Here is a 21,294-nt window from a genome sequence, read left to right on the forward strand (position 1 = left end):
GCAGGAGGGATGTGGAATGTTTGGGGTGTTCTTTTTTACTTTTATTTTTATTTTTATTTTCTGGAGTAATGAAAATGTTCAAAAATTCATTGTGTGTTGAATGCACAACTATATGATGATACTGTGAACAACTGATTGTACACTTTGGATGATTGTGTGATATGTGAAAATATCTCAATAAAATTGCATTTAAAAAAAAAGAAGGATATCTGCCACTGGCAAGCTATATAACTTTGGAAAGACACTGTTTCTCTAGGGGATTCGTTTCCGTGTCTATAAAATTCCATATCTATAAATTCGTTTCCACTTGGTAGTTTCTGTGAAGCTTGTGTGAGAGAAGTGAATATGATTAGCAAACTTTAGACAAGGGTTGTAATGATAAAGATGGTTGTTATTGGAAAGCCTAAGTCTTTTCAGGTGGATTGTACCTTCTGAAAAGGTGGGAAGGTTCTTCCCAATGCCCTCCCTCTTTTTCTCTTCTTTCCCGGTTCCTCCTTCCCTGTTTGTCATCTTGGGAACAAATGACATATCCAGCAGAAAGCTTAGCTCAATAAAAGGGACTGACGGCAGAAGATTTAATTCCCAAGTTTGGAAAACAATTGCTCTATGCATTCAGGTTAAAAGGCTGTATGTATTTACGTAATTCTAACAGGACTTTGCCCTTTTCTGCAATCTTAGTGCGTGCGCCGGAGTGACTTCATCGCCTTCCGCAAAGATACTATCCGCGCGGTAGGTCGGACTGTGTGAAATGGCCCTACTCCTCCCTCATTCGTCCTGCACGTTTCCTTCTGCCCTAAGTGTTTGCTAGTTGGAGTATCCTGTCGTTAGTAAGCGGAAGGCATCCGCGTCCCCTGGTGGTCATAAAAGGAAAGGGTGAGTAACGCAGAACTCGTTTTCCACCTTCTCTTAGTGCAAGTAGCTGGGACCCTGCGTTTCAGTAGAACAGAGTCTCGTAAGGGAAACATATGTGAACAACTCTTCACACTAGAAGTCTTCCAAGGGCCATAGGAGTCTGAGTAAGGAATCCTTTCCAGAGAAAAACCAAGGGTGGGCTATTCAGCCTCTGCCTGACACATCTAGGGATGGAATATCAAGTCCACCTTGTTACAACATAATTGTTTTTGAAAGGGTAAACACAACTCTCATACAAATATGAAATGAACACACATCAAGAATTTTATTTAACTCATTAACTAATGAGAGAACCTGTGAGGTATTAAAGACTTGTTCAGAGGAGGACCCCAAAAGTGCATATATAATGAGGGCAATCAGGAATGCTGAAATGAATATGTTAATAAATGCATAACTGACCAACGTCACCTCCAGCAGACAAACTTCTTTTGCATGTCTATAAACAAAAATCATTTGCATTGCTATCGGTTTTCTACAACTATCACAGTGGTAAAATACTAAAAAAACATGAAAGGCACAGACGACTATAAAATCAGATAACCCAGAAAGGTGCATTAGACAAGGCTTACCTAGCATGCCATAAAACACCTAATAACTTTTTTTCTCTTAATTTTTTCACAGTTTTTCCAGACACTCCCAAAATAGCACCTTCTATGGTTGAACAGCTCCAACTGTTGTTAAAAAGCACTTTGTTACACTTTGTTACTATCTTCCTCCCTATAGCGTCTGCCATTATTTCATGCTCCTTTTCTTTGTCCAGACATTTTAGAAACTTAACCTTTCCTCTACAAATGGCCTTTCCATGAAAAGAGAGGCACTGTGGGGCAGTAGAACAATTGCTGAACAGCTAGCCAGGGGGCCCCAGTTCTAGATGCAGCAATGCCACAAAACAGCTGTCCCTGGACATCACACAAAGCGTTTCTTCATCTGTCAAATGAAAGAGCTGACCAAAATTAGCAGTTCATGAACTTTTCAGAATCAATAGTATCATATATTCTTTATCTTCATTCATGGATCTCTTCTTTTGAAAGAGTCCATGCCCCTAACAAAATATATTTATTCAGTAATAAGGAATTTGGTTTCCTATGAGAAGATGTTTCTATGACCATTTGGTTAGCCTATGCAGATTTAACAGAAATGACTGTATGATTTCCCTTGAACTTTGTAAACATTGAAACAGCATCAAGAGCCTTCTTAACTGCAATTGGAGTTCAGGAATCCAGGAAAGGAATCGCCAGCAAAATTCTTTTATTCTGACCTTCTATTTGAAGGTAATTATTACAGACTTCAGGACTCTTTAAAACTTCTATCAGGCAGGAACACTGTTTTGTTAATTTTATGTTAGTATTTGTCCATCCCTTATAAGCAGAAGTCTGGATTTCACCTGCTAGTTGTGTACAAGAAACTGAAGACAGCCAGATGACTCTCTGAGACAAAGTACCTGGGGGACGAGAGGGTCCGTGGGCTGGTGATGGAGACTCTGGTGTGAAACCCCAGTGGAAGATAGGGTCTCCAGGTAGGCAGACAGTAACTTAAGGCTCCAGGCTCAGTAGGAGTAGGAGTCCCTTCTTTCTGATGTATTTTCATTTTTATTCCCTACAACGGTACTTGGTTTCCCACCTACTAGGCCTTGGTGTAACTGTTTCCCCACTAAATAATTCAAGTGTTTGCATTTTTATTATAAATCGGCCAACACTTAATTTTGCCTTGACAAACAAACCAAAGGGAGAATCCTTGGTTGTGTGAGATCCACCTTCCTCTCCCTCCTGCCTCTTAGGCTATTTCTTTCCCACTTGAGGAGGGCTGAGCCTTACCCCATCTTGAGTTCCAGGGTTTGCTGTAGAACAGGTGAGACCACTTTCCGGCTGGTCTACCTTGAGGCCCTGTCTTCAGGGTGTGGCATTCAGCAGACAGAGATAAAAGGAGCAGGGGGATTGAAGCGAAGATCTTTTCTCTCCCTATAGCAATTCTTCCCCCACTGCAGGGAGGATAGAGAACTATCAGGATGGAGAATAAATTTAAGGACTTGTAGTGTCTCCCCCCACCCGCCGACCCCATGCAGATTGTATTCATTATCTATTGCTGTATAACAAATTGCCCTTTAACTTAGCAGCTTGAAACAGCCAACTTTTATTATCTCACAATTTTTGTGATTTGGGAATCCAGACGGAGCTTAGCTGGGAGCCTCTGCCTCCAAGTTTGTCACAAGCCTACAATTAAGGTTGTGTGCCGGGGCTACTATCTCATCTGAAGGCTCAACTGGGAAAGGATCTGCTTTTCAGCTCATTCAACTGACTGTTGGCTGGAGACTGCTCTCGGTTCTTTGCCATGTGGGCCTTTCCAATGGGCAGCTCACAACATGGCATCTGGCTTCTATCAGAGCAAGCAGGTGAGAGACAGAGAGAGAGAGACGGAACCCAGAGTCTTACAGTAATCTATTCTCAGATGTGACACCCCATCACTTTTTTTATATTCTATTCTTCAGAAGTGTCAGGAGGTCCAGCCCACACTCAAGAGGAGGGGATGACATAATGGCACAAGAACTGGGAGCCAGCTCAGTGGTACTTGGCACACAGTAAAAATCCCATGTTAATGCCAGAGTTCTGCAATTTCACCTGCTTAGAGCTCTGTTCTCCCCCATATCTGACCTGGACAACTTCCACCCATGCTCCAGGCCTCAGAGTAGATGCTTCCTTAGGGAAGCACCTCACCCTCCGGGGTTAAGTGTCCCTCAACCATGCCTCTAGGACAGCCTGAGCTTCTTCATCACAGCCCCTATCTGACCATTTGTCTGCCTCTCCCACTGTCTGTGAGCTTTTTGAAGGCATCAGCCTTGTCTCCTTTCTCCACTGATATGGAACCAGACCCAAGCACAGGATCAAAAACTTGGCACTCAATAAATGATTATCAATTTTATTAAATGAATCTTCTGATACTGTGGCTCCATTTTTTTGCCTTTTTTCTGATAATAACCCAAGAGTGTCTTCTGATTACAAAGAGCAGGGAGCCCAGAGTCTTCTTAGAATGGCACCCAAGGCCTTGCCCAGTCTGTTTCCCGTCTCCCTTCCCAGCCTCACATCCTGTCACTCCCTGGTACACAGATCCTCACCATCAGCCTCACAAACCCATGCTTCTTCTCTGAACCTAGCATGCCCTTTCACGATTTCCTCTGTACCTCTGCCTGATATGTCCTCCTTACATTTCATATCTGGCAAATTTCCACTCCTCCTTCAAGACTGAAGACTTCCCTGGTCCACCCAGATAGTCTCTTTGGCCTCTGCCCCACGGTACTTGTTCAGATCTCTTGTTAAAGCGTATGCCATATTGTTTTGTCTTAGCTGTTTATGTATTGGTCTCCCTGGCTGAGGAGCTGCTTAAGAGCAATGACCAGGTATTATTCACCTTTGAATATCCAGGGCTACCATGAAGTAGGAGCACTGCAAATATTTGGAGAATAAATCAAAAAAGTATTGGCTCAAATGCACGCGCGTGCGCGCGCGCGCACACACACACACACACACACACACACACACACACACGGGATCCTCCTCTTCTCCCCATAAGAAGGAAAGAAGATCCTTCCTGGATCTTGGCTCTTAAAACTCCACATGACTTAAAGGACGAACTTTGTGTCACTAAGTTGAGTATTTAAAATAATGTGCTTATTTATAAAGATATGTCAGGTTGCTCAGATATTTTTCCTATATTAATCTCCACATATCATATAGGAATGCTTGTGATTTAACAATATAAATAATTTGCACCAAAAGTTTGTTTTGATTTTTACACAAACTGCTAAAGCCCTGGAACTCTAAAGCAAAAAGAGCCTGGTGTGGTGGTTTAGAACTGTATGTACCCCAGAAAAACATGTTCTTAAACCTAATCCACTCCTGTGGGTGTGAGCCCATTGTAAGTAGGATCTTTTGATGAGGTTACTTCAGTTAAGGTGTGACCCACCAAAATCAGAATGAGTCTTAATCTTATTACCAGAGTCCTTTATAAGCAGAATAAAATCCAGACACAGAGAGAGAAAGCCACAGGAAGCAAAAACTTGAACATCAGTGGAACCCAGAAGAGAAAGGAGAGATCAGGAGACACTGCCATGTGCCTTGCATTTGACAAGCCAAAGACAAAGGATCACCAGCAGCCAGCTCTAGAATGCCATGGTCTTTGGGGAGAAAGCATTGACTTGATGATTCCTTGATTTGGAGTTTTTCCTAACCTCAAAACTGTGAGCATTAAATTCCCATGGTTTAAGCCAGCCCATTGCATGGTATTGGCCTGAGCAGCCAAAGGAATCTAAAACACCTGGTAAAGGAAGTCGGCAGACCCAGTAAGGAAGGCTCATGCAAAGAAGCCTGCTATTATTTCCGAAGGGCAGAAGACCTGTTTGTTTCTTACAGCACCTTTGAAATATATGTCAAGAGTAATAGCATAAGCATAATGAATATCATGGATCAAAGGCAATTGAATGATATGGCTTTAAACGTTTTGTAATTAAAAAAAAAATAAGCCATCTGGTATATGTCTCCATTTGGATATTTGAATAAACATGCTAAATCTTTTGTTGTAATTTTTCAGGTTTTTGTTGTTGTTGTTGAGATCTCACAATAATTTGGCAAGGTAATTAGAGTAGATATTATTGTCCCCATTTTATTATGAATTAAATTAAGTACAGAGAAACAAAGTGATTGCCCAAACTCACATAGGATACTGATAGCATGCTACAAGTCTAGTGAAAAGGTTGCATGCCCAGGCTGTGGAACAAAACTGCCCAAGTTGAATCTCACTTCTACCTTTACTGGTTGTGTAATCTTGGACAAGTTATTTAACCTGCCTGTGCCTCAGTATCCTTATCCATAAGCAGAGAAAATAATAAGATCTATCTCATGGGTTTTGTGAAGATAAAAGAGTTAAATGAGGAAATAATTAATTCCCTTATTCAATCACTTGAAGGGACTCCTATTAGCCATTGCAACTACACTACTTTCTCAAGAGCTTGAGGAATTGAGAAATGCCTGGCATATTTCAACCAGAAGTGAAATACCAACACTCTCGGTTCTCAGGGTCAGCATTAGCTATTGCAACATTTTCCAAAGTAGGTTCAACAGGATATAACATCTCATAAGACATTCACAGGAAAAAGAAGTTTGGCGGTGACAGAGTTTGGAAAACATGGCGAATTGCATCCCTCATCTTAGAGAGTTGTGACTACACTTTGGCCTGTTACAGGCTCTGATAAACCTGCAGTGAACTGCCAGCTTTAATTTGATCAACCCAGTATTCTTCATATTTATTTGAACATATACTGTTTATCCTCTCCCCCCAAGCACCTATTATCCAACAGGACTAGTGTCCTACAGAAAATACTGATCAATAGAAGAATATTGCAGTAGAATCTAGAAGGGTCAGCAAGTGACCATGAGTGAACCAAAGAAGATTCTTTTCATTCTTGTCTTTAAAAGGAATAAAGTAAAATTTCCTTTCCATATCATATGAATTCTGGTGAAGGTTTTTGCCTTCTGTGCCTGTGATACTCTTACAGATTTGCCTTGATTCCCTACACTGTCCTCCCACTGGAATCTCATCGCATTGTATCACTTTGCCCTCTTAATCCCACTAGACTTCCTTCAAGGCAGAAGCTGTCTCTTATCTTTCCATTTTCCACTCCACCCACCACAGGTGGTTGTATAGGACACAGTAGAGTACAATAAGCAGCTGTTGAGTGAATAAATCACAAAACAACCACTGGATAGAAGAATGAATCCGCTTCCTACCCTACAAAAGATAGCAAACCACCTATGTTCTGATACTGGTACCTTGAAATAAATAATCATCATGAAAATGATTATCATCCTACTGAGACCACTCAGAGCCACATTAATATGAGCCTTTCCCCTCCTCACTGTGTGCAATCAGTGTTTTTCTTCTCAGAGTTAGCTTTGCTTTACCTGAGTACAGATGTGCACTGAAATCACCTCTCCAATATACAGAGAGGTTCAGTTAACAAAGCAAAGTTTCCATGTTATGCATACTTAGCAAGGCATAGCCAGAGAGAGAGAATAAAAGGTGTGTGTGTGTGTGTGTGTTGTAGAGAGAGAGAAGGAGGAGGAAAAGAGAGAGATGGAAGGAGAGAGATTGAGAAAGTGAGAAAGAACAGGAGGGTGAATGGGGAAGAAAACAGGAGTGGGGAGAGCAACTTGGAGGCAGACTACTACAAAGTCAGAGATGGAGATGGAGACAGATTGGCTCCAAGTATGTAAGAAAAGAGAGACTACCCTCATTTTTAAACCTCAGTGCAGATTTCCCCATCACCTTTCCCTAGAAGAGAATTTGGGATGAAACGTCAGTAATTAAAAAGCATAAACTTATCATCTACACCTTGGAAACCATGGGAAAGTGGTTGTGGTGGTCTCGGTTTGATTTGCATCTTCTTCCTGGCTTCATGTGCAACGTCTGGGGCTCCTAAAATCTGAAAACTGTCTCTGGAGATAGGTAGGACACAGACTTTACATGTGATGGCAAGATAGTAATAATCACATTCACTGTTTTAATTCATTTTTAAAGTTACAATACATTTTCACTTGACGCATCATTTGATCATCACAAGTGCCCCAGAATTTAGGGGCTGCAGGTTTTCTAATCCCCATTTTACAGATGTGGAAGCTGAGCTGAAAAGGGGAAATGACTCTTCAAAACAGCATAATCAGGAAGACTAAAAGTATAAAACCAGTGACTTCTTAGGCCCCATCTCTTTCAGACAGTAGATACCTTTATCTCCACCCAGCAATGCTGTAGATGAACATTCAGTGTATTCATTGTGTTTTGGGCAGCAGGAACCTCATCGTTCTCTTTAACACATCCTTGAGCTCTCTGTTCCTCAGGCTGTAAATCAGAGGGTTCAATACGGGGGTGAGGAATGTGTAAACCACAGACACCACCTGGTCTCTCTCGGGAGAGTAGCTGGAGCTAGGGCACAGGTAGATGAGACTTCCACATCCGTACTGGAGGAGAACCACAGTCACGTGGGAGGAGCAGGTGGAGAAGGCCTTGTGCCTCCCCTCTGCAGAGCGGATCTTCAGGATGGCAGCCACGATGAAGACGTATGAGAGGGTGATGAGCAGGAAGGGGATGGTGAGGACAGTGACGCTGACCACAAACAGAGTGGCCTCGTGGACCCGGGTATCTGCACAGGCCAGTCTCATGACAGGGAGGACATCACAATAGAAGAGGCTGATTTCTTTGCTGCTGCAGAAAGGGAGTTGGAAGATGAGCACAGTCAGTGGCATGGCCAAGGTGAACCCCAGCACCAGAGACCCCAGGGCCAGCTGGACACACAACCGCCAGCTCATGATGAGGGTATAATACAGAGGGTGACAGATGGCCACAAAACGGTCATAGGCCATGATGGCCAGCAGAATGCAGTCAGCACTGCCCAGGAAGATGAAGAAGAACATCTGGGTGCCACAACCAGGAAGGGAGATGAGGTTTTTCTCTGTGGACAGGATGGTGGCCAAAGTCAGAGGGGCAATGGTGGAGGAATAGCAGATCTCCAGAGCTGCTAGATTGGCCAGAAAGAAGTGCATGGGGGTGTGGAGAGAAGGGCTGATCCAGATGATGAGGGAAACGGAGACATTGCCACTGATGCTGACCAGGTACATAAGCAAGAAGGCCACAAAAATCAGCATCTGCACCTCAGGGAGATTGGAGAAGGGGTGGAAGTGGAAGAGAGTCATCCCAGTGTGGTTGGACACCTCCATGCCTTCAGTGCATCAGGCAGAGGTGCTACCCCTGCAGAGAGATAAAGTCAGGGCGCGGACACTACTGATGGATGACCCATTCACCCCTGGCCTCACACTGCCTTGACCTCTTGAAGTCTATCCATCTTTACCTCCAGTCTGAATTCAGCAACTCACTTTCTTCAAGAACTTTTGGGTTGTAACAACCCACAAATAGTTCACCATTGAAATCTTAAACCTCATTATCCCATTCCCAGACCACAAACTCCTCTACTCCTTGTACTCTCGTTCCTTGAACTCTTGCCTGGTTGTCAAGAGCACAGCATCTGGAGTCAGGCCACCCAGGTTCCAATCCCTGACCTGCCAGTTGCCAACAGTATGACCTTGGGCAACTGGCTGAAACATTCTGCCTCAATTTCTTTATCTGTAAAATCAGGATAACAATAGGACACAGTTCTTAGGATTTGTGAGAAGTAGATGTGTCTGGCCCTAGTAAACTATCCCTAAATGTAGGCAATAATCATGAACATTAAACTATTTTTCCATGTCTTCAAGAGCATTTTGATGCCTTGATGCTCCTCCTTTGTACTTTATCCCCTGCTCCATCCAAACCTCTGAGGTCCATCTATTCAATTAGTCTTTTGTCAATACTATCACCAGTGACCTGAACATCCATCAATCCTGTTACTTTCTGTAATATCCACTATCTCTATCCCAGGGTATACACATGCCAAGAAGATCACAATTCTGCTGACTGCTCTGTGAGAGTTAGGGTGGCACTACAAACCCCCAGACTGTCCCCAATCCTCTAAATCCCTGATCATCTCCCCATTCTGTGCCCTACCAAGACTACAGAAGATTTCCCTCATCTCCTCAAATCCTCTCTTCTGCTACCTCCTCCCTCACCCACAGCAGATGACCTGGCCTCCAAGTTCACAGAAAAAAAATAACAGAAGTTACCTGGAGATAACTCGCCATCATTCTCTGGACCCGTAATATTCTCTGCATATCCATATATCTTTAATACTTCTCCATATGTCTACAAAAAGTGTCCTTCTTTCTCTGCAAAGCTAATTGCTAATTGTCTCAGATACACCTGCTTCCTGTGGAATTTTCTTCTATAAGGTCTAGCTCTAATACCTGCCTCCATTTCCCCTCTACAGTAACTATCTCCCGTGGTAAAAAGCAACTTCCTTCAATCTTATATCATCCTCCAATGTCAATTAGCTTCCTTCCCATTAAACCATTTCCAATTTTTTTTAATAGTACATGCAATCTGGTTTCTACCTTATCCTTCTACTCTCTAAGACCATTATAAGTTCACCAATGACTTCCAAATTGCTGAATCCAATAGACACATTTGACTGTTTTCTCTGTTGCATTTGTGGCTGTTAGCTACTACCTTTCACTTAAAATCCTCACTCATTCCTCTGTGATATTATTCTATTCCAGTTCTTTTCCTACCTCCAGACACCATGTGCCCTCCACTTTCAGAGATTGCTCTTCCTTTTGATTCTCAAAGGGAAGGTTTTGCTGGTTACTCCCTGCCTATCACCAAAATCCACCCTCTGCCCCTGCTCTGCCTGCTAGGAAGCTGGCCTCTAAGGACTGCATCAGCCTAGCTCCCTCACCTCCTGGCTTCTGGTTGGGTTTGATCAATGAGAAACATTGGCAAGAGAATGAAGAGCAGCATAAACAGAGGTAGGGCATTTATCCCTCCCACACACCATACCCACCTCCTTTTTCCTCCTGCCCCCTAGAGTTTCCTGACCACAGATCTGGTTGGGTGGCCCATCTTCCATGGTCCCATGTCCTACTGGGCTCCAATAACACTCTTTCCTCACCTGTTTCCTTCAGGCCCAAGGGTAGAAACAGCTTCCCATAGGTAGGCCTTTGAGTGTCTCACCATCCCTTAAATATCTACTTAATGCTGCTCTCACCTCTGAAAATGGCTCAAAACACTAAAAGCCAAGTTCTATCCACAGTGATTAGCCTAGAGGAAGTTTTGGTAGAATGCATAAAGGAAAAAAAAAAAATCTTACATATACGTTTGTTTTAAAATCTCTTTGTCCCATTTTCTTTCCACTGCCTAAGGTCAATAGAAAAGATTTTCAGGTCAAGTTCATATGTTGTGCAAACCAACAAATCCTAGCTAGAGACACACAGACCACACCACATCTCCTGTTAAGCAAAAACTGACACTTGGGCTTGATTCTAGTGCTTAAGCACTTTACATGCCACAGTCAAGGAAGGGTTCGAATGCTTTGCATTATGCATACACGATGCATGAGATAAACCCAAACTAACGGGATCACCCTGACTGGTGTATTTTTTGCTTCTTTTTGCTATGCTGATTTGAAAATATGTCAGGACCCATGTGAACATGAAAGTCATGTAAATAAGTTGTTATTTTCAGCCAAAAACAGAATAATGCAAACTTGGTATTCTCACTTATTTTTCAGTTTTCATTGAAATACTAGATGTGTTTTTTTTGTTGTTTTTTTTTTTTTTCTGTCAACGTCTTACTGGAGCATTATCTAAGAAGCTCGTTCAGTGTCATCGGATGTTCTAGGGGAAGTAATCTTGGCTTGTTCTACTTTGACCATTGATTAAGACCCAGACTCTGTAAAGTTAGTATGTAGAGGGCTGGTAAATTGCAAATCATTTTTGTCTGGTAGTGTATAAATTATTTTTAGCTAGTAGATTTTTTTAAAAAGACTCCCAGGATTTAACAAATGATTATGACTACTGACTCATTATATAGATATTTCTTTTTAGTTTCTAGTGAATTAGAGTAACCAGAGAAAATACCTGAAAATGTTGAACTGTAATCCAGTAGCCTTGATCTTTTGATAATGATTATATAACTATATAGGTTTTATCCTGTAACCGTGTGATTGTAAAAATATTGGGACTGACAACCCCTTTATCCAGTGTAATAAAATAAAGTATTAAAAATGAAAATGTCAAACCTATATTCCCATCACCTTAATCATGTTCCCCTCCTTCCTTCTTCTCTTTACAGCTTATTTGAAAGGCAATCTGTATTTCCTACCTTCTATCTCAACCTACTGTGTTAATGACTTCCAACCTCAACATTCCACTAAAACTGCTCTGGTAAAGACATCAATGATTTCCACATTGCTAAACTGATAAGACATGTTTCAGAGCTCTTATCACACTGGACCTATCATAGAATTTGTCACTGCTGACTTCTCCGATTATTGGTATTTCCTCTTCCTGTGGATTCCATAAAACCAGACTCTCCCAGAGAGTTTCTTTTGTGTCTGTCTGGCTCTTCCTTCTGAGACTTTGTGGATCCCTAAATCCAGGTATCGCAGCTGGAAAGCTTTCATTTCAGAAAATATGGCAAATCTCTATATATTATGTGGCAGAAAATTTTTTACTTAAGGCTTTAAAAAGAAGTTTTTAGAACCATTTGTAATGTACACTATCCATCTCAAAATATAAATTAATTTCCTTGATTAAATAATTTATAATACTTATACGGTATTTTCAGAAAAATACCTTTTTATGTTTCAATTGGTAAATCAATGTGCCCTATCTATCAGACTGGCTTAAACCACAAAATGATGCCTGAGTTAAAATAATTGGTAATTTGTTGTGTTTGGGTAGATTGAGAATCTACCATGCCTATGTTTTAGGATGCAATATCTCTATTTGAAAAAAAGTTTAGATTAAGAATATTCCAAAAACTACTAGTCTGGAAAGTCAGTCCTTTAAAAACCTGACTCCCTTTCTTGAAGACAGTTGTCTAACTATGTAGCTTACGTGGTGTGATGGTGTGATTGTGAAAACCTTGTGGCTCACACTCCCTTTATCCAGGGTATGGGCAGATGAGTAAAAAAATGGGGACAAAAACTAAATGAAAAATAGGGTGGTGGGGGGATGGAATGATTTAGGTGTTCTTTTTTACTTTTTATTCTTATTTTCATTCATTTTGGAGTAATGAAAATGTTCCAAAATTGATTGGGGTGATGAATGCACAAGTATATGATGGAACTGTGAACAGTTGATTGTACACCATGGATGATTGTATGGCATGTAAGTATATCTCAATAAAGCTGAATTTAAAAAACTCTGACTCCCGGCACGTTTTGCAGGTGTTTCTTTCCTTTCCTAAATGCTTCTGCTTCTGCATCATCATGACAGTTGTTGGGGTAGGACCAGGTAAGTTGGACTATAGGTGGCATTGTTGCAGGCAAATTCCCTTTGGGAAGCTTCTCAGACAGTATTACTCCTTAAAAGTTTTAATTCCTTTCTTGGGAGGAGCATCAGAAGCACACAACTGCCTAACTCCATCTCTACGCAGGGTATGTGAGGATACCCAGCACACCCTCAACCCCAACTACTCGATCTCCATGGAAAAGTCAGGCACAAGTAAAAGAACTCTTGTCTATGACCAGGGAACTCACAATCTTAATGGCGCATTTACTCCGGTGTTCATCTGTTTATATCTATCCCATCCATGGACTTAGCTCCATGAGGACAAGTGCTGATTAGATTCTGTTCTTTACTAATGCCCAGGACCTAGAATAGAGCTTGGCACTCTGTAATTAAGGATTGACATAAACATTGGAAATTTATAATCAACTCTTCATGCTTTTCACTATTGTCAAATTTTCTGTAAAGAACACATTTAGTTTTTAAATTATACAAATATTAGTAGCATTTAAAATGCTCATTTTAGAGGCAGGGAAACTGAAGTTACAAAACATGCCCTTGTTGTACAACCAGTAATTGTCAGAGCCAGAATGAGCGCTTGGGTAAGTCACAAAACATGAGCTCTTGCTGGTGATGCAGTCCCAGATTGGGATAAATCCAGGGACTTATTTGTGTGTTTGTCCATTTTCAGACATACCACAGTCTTGACTTGGGCTGAGCTTGCTGTTGTGAACTTGCTGCCTTTTCCATCTTTCCTTCTTTCTTCCGATATTCCTTCCTTCCTCTCTTTCTTTCCCTCACCTCCTTAGATTTTGCCCATCATTCCAGCCCACTGAGATCTTATGGGGAATTCTAAGTCTTTACTCAAACAAATAACCAATTTTTCCCCACTATCATCTGCTAGTTTAATGAACATGTTTTCCAAAGGTATGTTATACATTGAATTATAACTCCAGGAAGCCACATCCCTTAAGCACACTTCCCTCAATATTCCACCAAATGTGCTTTGCAGCATTAAAAATCAGTTTTATGTTCAAAAATTAATTTTGGTGATGAACGCACAACTAACTATATAATGGTACTGTGAACAACTGACTTATGCTTTGTATGACTGCATGGTATGTGAATATATCTCAATAAAATTGAATTTTTTAAAAAATCAGTTTTAAAATAAATTTCAAACTAAGAAAAGACTGAATGGAATGTCTCTCATACACTCAAAAACTGCAGAAAATACTATAATAAACAATCATGTTGTTTATATAAGGATTGTTAGACATTCCTGAGATAAAGCCTTATCTGAGTTCTCAACATACTCCCCCCCCCACACCTTTTCAGACACATACTCTCTTGCAATGAACACATATTCATCAACCTTCTGAACCATAAGAGCAACATGATTTATTATTTTTCCCTTTTTGCCTTAACTGCTAAAAAACCCAAAACTAAGTTTTTTGTTCAAATGCTGTAGTGTTCCTCAGTCCCAGTACCTTCTTTTTTAAATTTAACTTTGTATTTTATCCTGTGTCAATTTATTTGTATTTCATTGTAGCTACCGTTTTTTCATGAGTTACTATATTTTAGGAGAATTCAAAGCATAATAAATATATTATACAAATGGAAAATATTCTTGCCTTTTGTGTCTTCATCCAAGGCATTGACGAATGAATGGGAAATATCTCTGCTCTCCAGATTCAAGTTTGCTCCTCCTTGCTGGCCTTCTCAATGGGATAAAAGTGACAATACCGTGGGCTTTGATTAGAGCTAAATAAATGTCCTCTTCCACTATGTTTTGTTTGCTCAATCCCTTACTACTTGAAGGTTAGGTGGAAAACTCTTGGTCTCTTCTTACCCAGGAAATATAGCTACACACTCTCAGTAAGTTTGTATCCTCTTTGATAAGTATCTTTTGTGGTACTAGTACTGCAGCTAAGGACACATCCACATCCACAGAGAGAATCCCTTCTGTTCCATAAAGACTTTTGCTTACTCCTCTACCTCCTTCCCTCACAGGGTGCAATTAATAGGGCTATTCATCCGTTTGATAAGTATTTATTGAATACTTACACATTGGATGTGTAATTCAGAATTGAGTAGATTACAATCTATTTTCTTGGTGTCCCAACAAATTATGTACTCCTTCTCCAAGGCAGGGTGGACAGTGATTTCTTGCTTACTACCAGGGAACTGAAGAAATTGGTATATTTCTGCAGAGAGACAGACTTATCCCACATCTCTCACCCTCAGCAGTAGAGTGTCTATTTTGCAGACTTCCTGTGATTACTATAATTGCCATAAGTAGGGTCACTTCATTAGCATTAGGAGGTTAAACTAATGTTCCAATTCATTTGTAACCCCACACCAAGAAGCCTTTCGCAGGATCAGGGAATCTCAAGTTTCCCTAGGATCCACTGGCCCATTCAACAGCTTAATTAGCCTGGTCTTCCTCGCCTCTCCTTACATTCCACCTAACGAAGCCTGCAAGCACATCCTTCCCTGAGGCTGAGTGAAGCCAAAGGTAGAATCTTCCTAATATCTTGGGAAACTTGGAGGACACAGAATCTTAGGGAAACCACCCATTGCTGAGGGAGCACCCATCTAGAAACTATTGATCCTTCTGTGCTGCCCCTTCACAAGGGAAGAAAGTGGGATTTGGGGACATGACAATACAAATTTCTGGGTTCTCTCTCAACTCTCACTTCTGCTCGTCTCATTTCTATGGAATTCCCTGCCTGCATTGATTCAATAAAACCCCAAGAGGCTAACCTGGCTTTCAACTTGACCATTCCCAGTAGGTCAATATTTGAACATAAACAGGAATTGTTTGGGGACGTGATATTCCAAAAGGGTTTAATTGCTAGTAGACTTTTCTCTATTTTAATTATTGCTTAAATTTTGATTCTCCACTTTTGAGGCAACTTAGCAATCTTTACGTTTTTAATTTATCCTAACAGAAGTTAATTTTTTACACCTAACCAAATTCTAAGTATTGTTCGAAACTCTGTCCCACTGCCTTCATCTGTGTATGGGCAGTTGAGTAATAAAATAAAGACAATATATATATGAGGGAGGATAGGAGTATGGGATGTTTTGGGTGTTCTTTTTATTTTTATTTTTATTTTTATTTTTATTTATTTTGGAGTAATAATAATGTTCTAAAATTGATTGTGGTAATGAATGCACAACTATATGATGATAATGTAAGCCATTGATTGTATACTTCAGATAGATTATATGATGTATGAATATATCTCAATAAAATTGCATTTAAAAAACTCAGCCACATTTCTATTGTTGAATTAATTCTATTCTGATACACACAACTTCCTGCACCTTCCTCCAAAAAGGAAGAATCACCCCTAGCTCTATGGTGCCTGGTGACTTCTTGCCTTCTGATAAGTAATAGCACTTATCAATCTGTATGTGACTATAATGTTACTTGTTTTACACCCCTACTAGGATATGTCCCCAATGGGAGTAACTAATTCAACTTGATATCATATTGCCTAATATAACACTAAGCACATAACAGATGCCTAATATTCATTGACTATAATATGCCATATTATTGGGCATTCTTTTATTTATTCATTTACTGAATATTTTCAAGAACCTACCACATTGTTCATTTACACAACCATCTCCCTAATAGTGTTCCCTGAAGATTATCTCCAGAGGATTAAGTTAATAGTTGTTAAAGAAAGAAAGAATTCTCATGATCAAATGTTCTGGGAAACCCCATCCCTACACAGTTTGCTCTACTCTAGAACTTCCCAAGTAATGTGATTGCAAAATTTCAAGAGGAAAGCACAGTATGCACTTCTCCTACTCGTAATAATCACAGAAATCCTTTCCCCAGGCCACTTGAGGGAAGTAAGGCTTTGAAACACCATTTTAAGAAATGCTGATTTATACCCTTCTGGAAGAAGAGATCATAAACCCTTTCTATTAACTCTCCTTTTCAACAGCATTTGAGAATTCTGAGATCTTTGTGCTATTAGAATATGGTATGTTTTCCATCTTAGCTTGCAGTCATCTAAATAATGTAATACATGTTAAGAAAAGGAAGAAATACATTTTGTTTCAACGGAGCAATGAATCAAAATGAGACCTGGGTTGTCTGAGATCAGGGTATCTTGTACCTTCAATAATTCTCTGAACAATTCAGACAGTCCTAGCCTCACAATACAAAACTTCTGAATCACGTGCTGCAACTGACAAAATGCTTTTATTTCCATGACCTCATTTGCTGATCCTTTCAACAGGGCTCACCAGTGGGATGATTTTGTAGATGAAAACATTGTGGCTTCACAGCCAGAATATGGACACTCAGCAACAAAGGAAGAACGATAGACCTTAAAACAGTGCCTGAAACTTCAGTGTCTTTTTTCCTCTGAGCTTCTAGTCTTTTATGTGGTTCATCCAAACAGGAAAAGTTATTAGATCAATAATATCCAGAAAGAGTCAATGTATTCTGAGCAGCAAGAACCTTGTAATTTCTTTTTTCAGAGCATCCTTGAGCTCTCTGCTCCTTGGGCTGTAGATAAGGGGGCTCAGCATGGGGGCCATGAATGTGTAAACCACAGACACTACCTGGCCCCTCTAGGGAGAGTAGCTGGATCTGAGGCACAGGTAGATGAGGCTTCCACATCCGTACTGGAGGAGAACCACAGTCAGGTGGGAGGAGCAGGTGGAGGCAGCCTTGGGCCTCCCCTCTGCAGAGCGGATCTTCAGGATGGCAGCCACGATGAAAATATGTGAGAGAGTAATATGCAGATAGGATAGTCAGAAGTGTAACACAGGCAACAGAATTGACAATTGATGCTTCAGGAGTACAGAACATTGGATAAGGTTGATTGTAAAGGTTCAGAAATGGACAGCACAATAGTGTGTGATCATAGCACAATATTGTAAGTATAATGAACAAAGCTGAGCATGAGTATAGTTGAAAGAGGAAGGCTAGGGGCATATATGTCACCATAAGGAAAGCTAGAATATAAAAACTGGGACTGTATAACTTAGCAAAATTTAGAGTAGATAGTGAAGATGGCTAATTGTACAATATAAGAAAGTTTTTACATGAACTAGAACAAATGTATGTCACTATTACAAGGTGTTAAAAATGGGATGGTGTGCCAGTTGAGATATATTATGTTCCTCCAAAAAAAAAAAAGGCATGATCTTTTAATCCAGTCTTGTGGCATATTTGGATTAAGTTGTTTCCATGGAGATGTGACCTACTGAACTGTAGGTGATAACTCTGACTGAATTATTTCCATGGAGGTGTGGCCCCACCCATTCAGCATGGGTCTTGATTTAATCACTGGAGTCCTATAACAGAGCTTACAAACAGAAGGAGCTAAGAGCAGCTGAGAGAGACATTTTGAAGATGGTCACTGAAAGCAGACTTTTGCTAACACTTTGGAGATGCTAGCCCAGTGTTTGCTCCAGAGAAGCTAAGAGAGGACAAAACACCCTAAGAGCAACATTTTGAAGAATGCACAGGAGTTGAGAGAGGCGTTGGAACACAACCCAGGATCAGCAGATGCCAGCCACATGTCTTCCCAGCTAGCAGAGGTTTTCCGGACACCATTGGCCTTCCTTCAGTGAATGAATACTCATGTTGATGCCTGAATTTGGACATTTTCATGGCCTTCAGACTGTAAATTTGTAACCAAATAAACCCCCTTTATAAAAGCCAATCCATTTCTGGTATTTTGCATAATGATAGCATTAGCAAACTGGAACAGATGGCATATGGAAAAAGTACAATTAATGCAAACTAAGGCCTATAGTTAACAGTAACAGTGTAATATTCTTTCATTAATGGGAGCAAATGCAATATCCTAAAGCTAAATGTCAATAATAGGGGGATATAAGAGAGGAGTATGGGATTTATTTTTTCTTTACTTTTGGAAAGAAAATAGATATAGATTGTGGGGAAGAATGCATAACTTTGTGATTATAACAGGAGTCATTCATTGTACACTTAGGATGGATTATATAGTGTATGAATAAAACTATTTTAAAAAAATTAAAAAAATAAAAATAAAAAAGTTTAGCACAAGTCACAAATTTGTGTGATAATTTAATGTTTACAAAGTGTCATTTATACTTAAGTTTAAATGTTATAACACCTTACCACATATCTAGATATGTATTTTTTCAACTAAAAGATTGATACTAAAATTCGGGAGGAAAAATAAGAATGGAACAGCCAGAAAAATTCTGAAATGAATTGGAAGTGGGTGATGGTTAGTAAAAGCCAGCATGCCAACTATTAAAGCATTTTATTGACCTACCATGTTGAAAAAAGCGTGATGCTGAAACATAATGAGATCCATCAAAGGAACAGAAAGAAAAGTCTAGCTAGTCACAAACTAACTGTGATAGTTAATTTCATGTTGTCAATTTGGCTATGTTACGGTGTCCAGTTGTTTGATCAAGCAAGCACTGGCCTGATTGTTACTGTGAAGGAATTTCATAGATGGATTTAAATCATTAAATCATTTGTCAGTTGATTACAACTATGGCTGATTATTTCTACAACCAACAAAGGAGATTGTCTTCAGCAATGAAAGGAATCTCTTAAAGTGAAAATGAGGATTTCAGCAGTAGAAAGATAAATTTCTATCTCTGCTTCAGCCAGTGAGCTTCTGCTGGGGAATTTAAGGTCACCTTCATCAAGTTTCCAACTTGCAGCCTGCTCTCTGGAATTTGTACTTGCCAATCCTCCTGGTTACATGAGCCAATTCCTATAATAAATCCTGTAATATTTACATATATATGGGGAAAATAATAGAGTTTAATCCCAACATTACTAAAGTTAACTCCAGAAGGATCCCAGAAAAAAAAATTCTTAATAATTAAATATTAAAGTTCCAGAAGAAAATATGAGACTTTAAAAATATATAATATAATACCAGGGACACAGAGGCGGGGCAAGATGGCAGACTGGTGAGCTGTATGTTTTAGTTACTCTTCCAGGAAAGTAGGTAGAAAGCCAGGAACTGCGTGGACTGGACACCACAGAGCAATCTGACTTTGGGCATACTTCATACAACACTCATGAAAACGTGGAACTGCTGAGATCAGCGAAATCTGTAAGTTTTTGCGGTCAGGGGACCCGCGTCCCTCCCTGCCAGGCTCAGTCCCGGGGGAGGAAGGGCTGTCACCTCCGGGAAGAAGAAGGGAGAACTGCAGTGGCAGCCCTTATCGGAAACTCATTCTACTGATACAAACTCCAACCATAGATAGACTGAGACCAGACACCAGAGAATCTGAGAGCAGCCAGCCCAGCAGAGAGGAGACAGGCATAGAACAAAAACAACACGAAAAACTCCAAAATAAAAGCGGAGGATTTTTGGAGTTCTGGTGAACATAGAAAGAGGAAGGGCCCTGAGGTGCATATGCAAATCCCGAAGAAAAGCTGATCTCTCTGCCCTGTGGACCTTTCCTTAATGGCCCTGGTTGCTTTGTCTCTTAGCATTTCAATAACCCATTAGATCTCTGAGGAGGGCCCGTTTTTTTTTTTTAATCCTTTTTTCTTTTTCTAAAACAATTACTCTAAGAAGCCCAATACAGAAAGCTTCAAAGACTTGCAATTTGGGCAGGTTGAGTCAAGAGCAGAACTAAGAGAGCTCTGAGACAAAAGGCAATAATCCAGTGGCTGAGAAAATTCACTAAACACCACAACTTCCCAAGAAAAGGGGGGTGTCCACTCACAGCCATCATCCTGGTCGACAGGAAACACTCCTGCCCATCGCCAGCCCCATAGCCCAGAGCTGCCACAGACAGCCCAGTGTGACGGAAGTGCTTCAAATAACAGGCACACACCACAAAACTGGGCGTGGACATTAGCCTTCCCTGCAACCTCAGCTGATTGTCCCAGAGTTGGGAAGGTAGAGCAGTGTGAATTAACAAAACCCCATTCAGCCACCATTTCAGCAGACTGGGAGCCTCCCTACACAGCCCAGCAGCCCAGAACTGCCCTGGGGGGATGGCACTCACCTGTGACATAGAACAGTCATCCCTCAACAGAGGACCCAGGGTGCACAGCCTGGAAGAGGGGCCCAATTGCAAGTCTCAGGAGCCATACGCCAATACCAAGGACTTGTGGGTCAGTGGCAGAGACAAACTGTGGCAGGACTGAACTGAAGGATTAGACTATTGCAGCAGCTTTAAAACTCTAGGATCACCAGGGAGATTTGATTGTTAGGGCCACCCCCCCTCCCTGTCTGCCCAGAAACACGCCCCATATACAGGGCAGGCAACACCAACTACACACGCAAGCTTGGTACACCAATTGGGCCCCACAAGACTCACTCCCCCACTCACCAAAAAGGCTAAGCAGGGGAGAACTGGCTTGTGGAGAACAGGTGGCTCGTGGACGCCACCTGCTGGTTAGTTAGAGAAAGTGTACTCCACGAAGCTGTAGATCTGATAAATTAGAGATAAG

General features: G+C 40.8%; 1 protein-coding gene and 1 pseudogene across 1 annotated transcript; both read right to left on the minus strand.

Annotated features, from left to right (window-relative positions):
* Positions 1-7,727: 7,727 nt before the first annotated feature.
* Positions 7,728-8,672, minus strand: LOC119538521 (olfactory receptor 10V1-like). The gene has a single exon (XM_037841519.1). It carries the CDS (start codon positions 8,670-8,672, stop codon positions 7,728-7,730), a length of 945 nt encoding a protein of 314 aa, XP_037697447.1.
* Positions 8,673-17,300: 8,628 nt separating this feature from the next.
* LOC119536600 overlaps positions 17,301-21,294 on the minus strand; it is a 102,196-nt pseudogene continuing 98,202 nt past the window's right edge.

Source organism: Choloepus didactylus, chromosome 6 (assembly GCF_015220235.1).
Source record: "Choloepus didactylus isolate mChoDid1 chromosome 6, mChoDid1.pri, whole genome shotgun sequence".
Taxonomy (NCBI): Eukaryota; Metazoa; Chordata; class Mammalia; order Pilosa; family Megalonychidae; genus Choloepus; species Choloepus didactylus.

What these genes read in the sequence shown, in the direction of transcription:
- LOC119538521 (XM_037841519.1), bottom strand. Translation starts at nt 8,672, where the DNA reads ATGGAGGTGTCCAACCACACTGGGATGACTCTCTTCCACTTCCACCCC.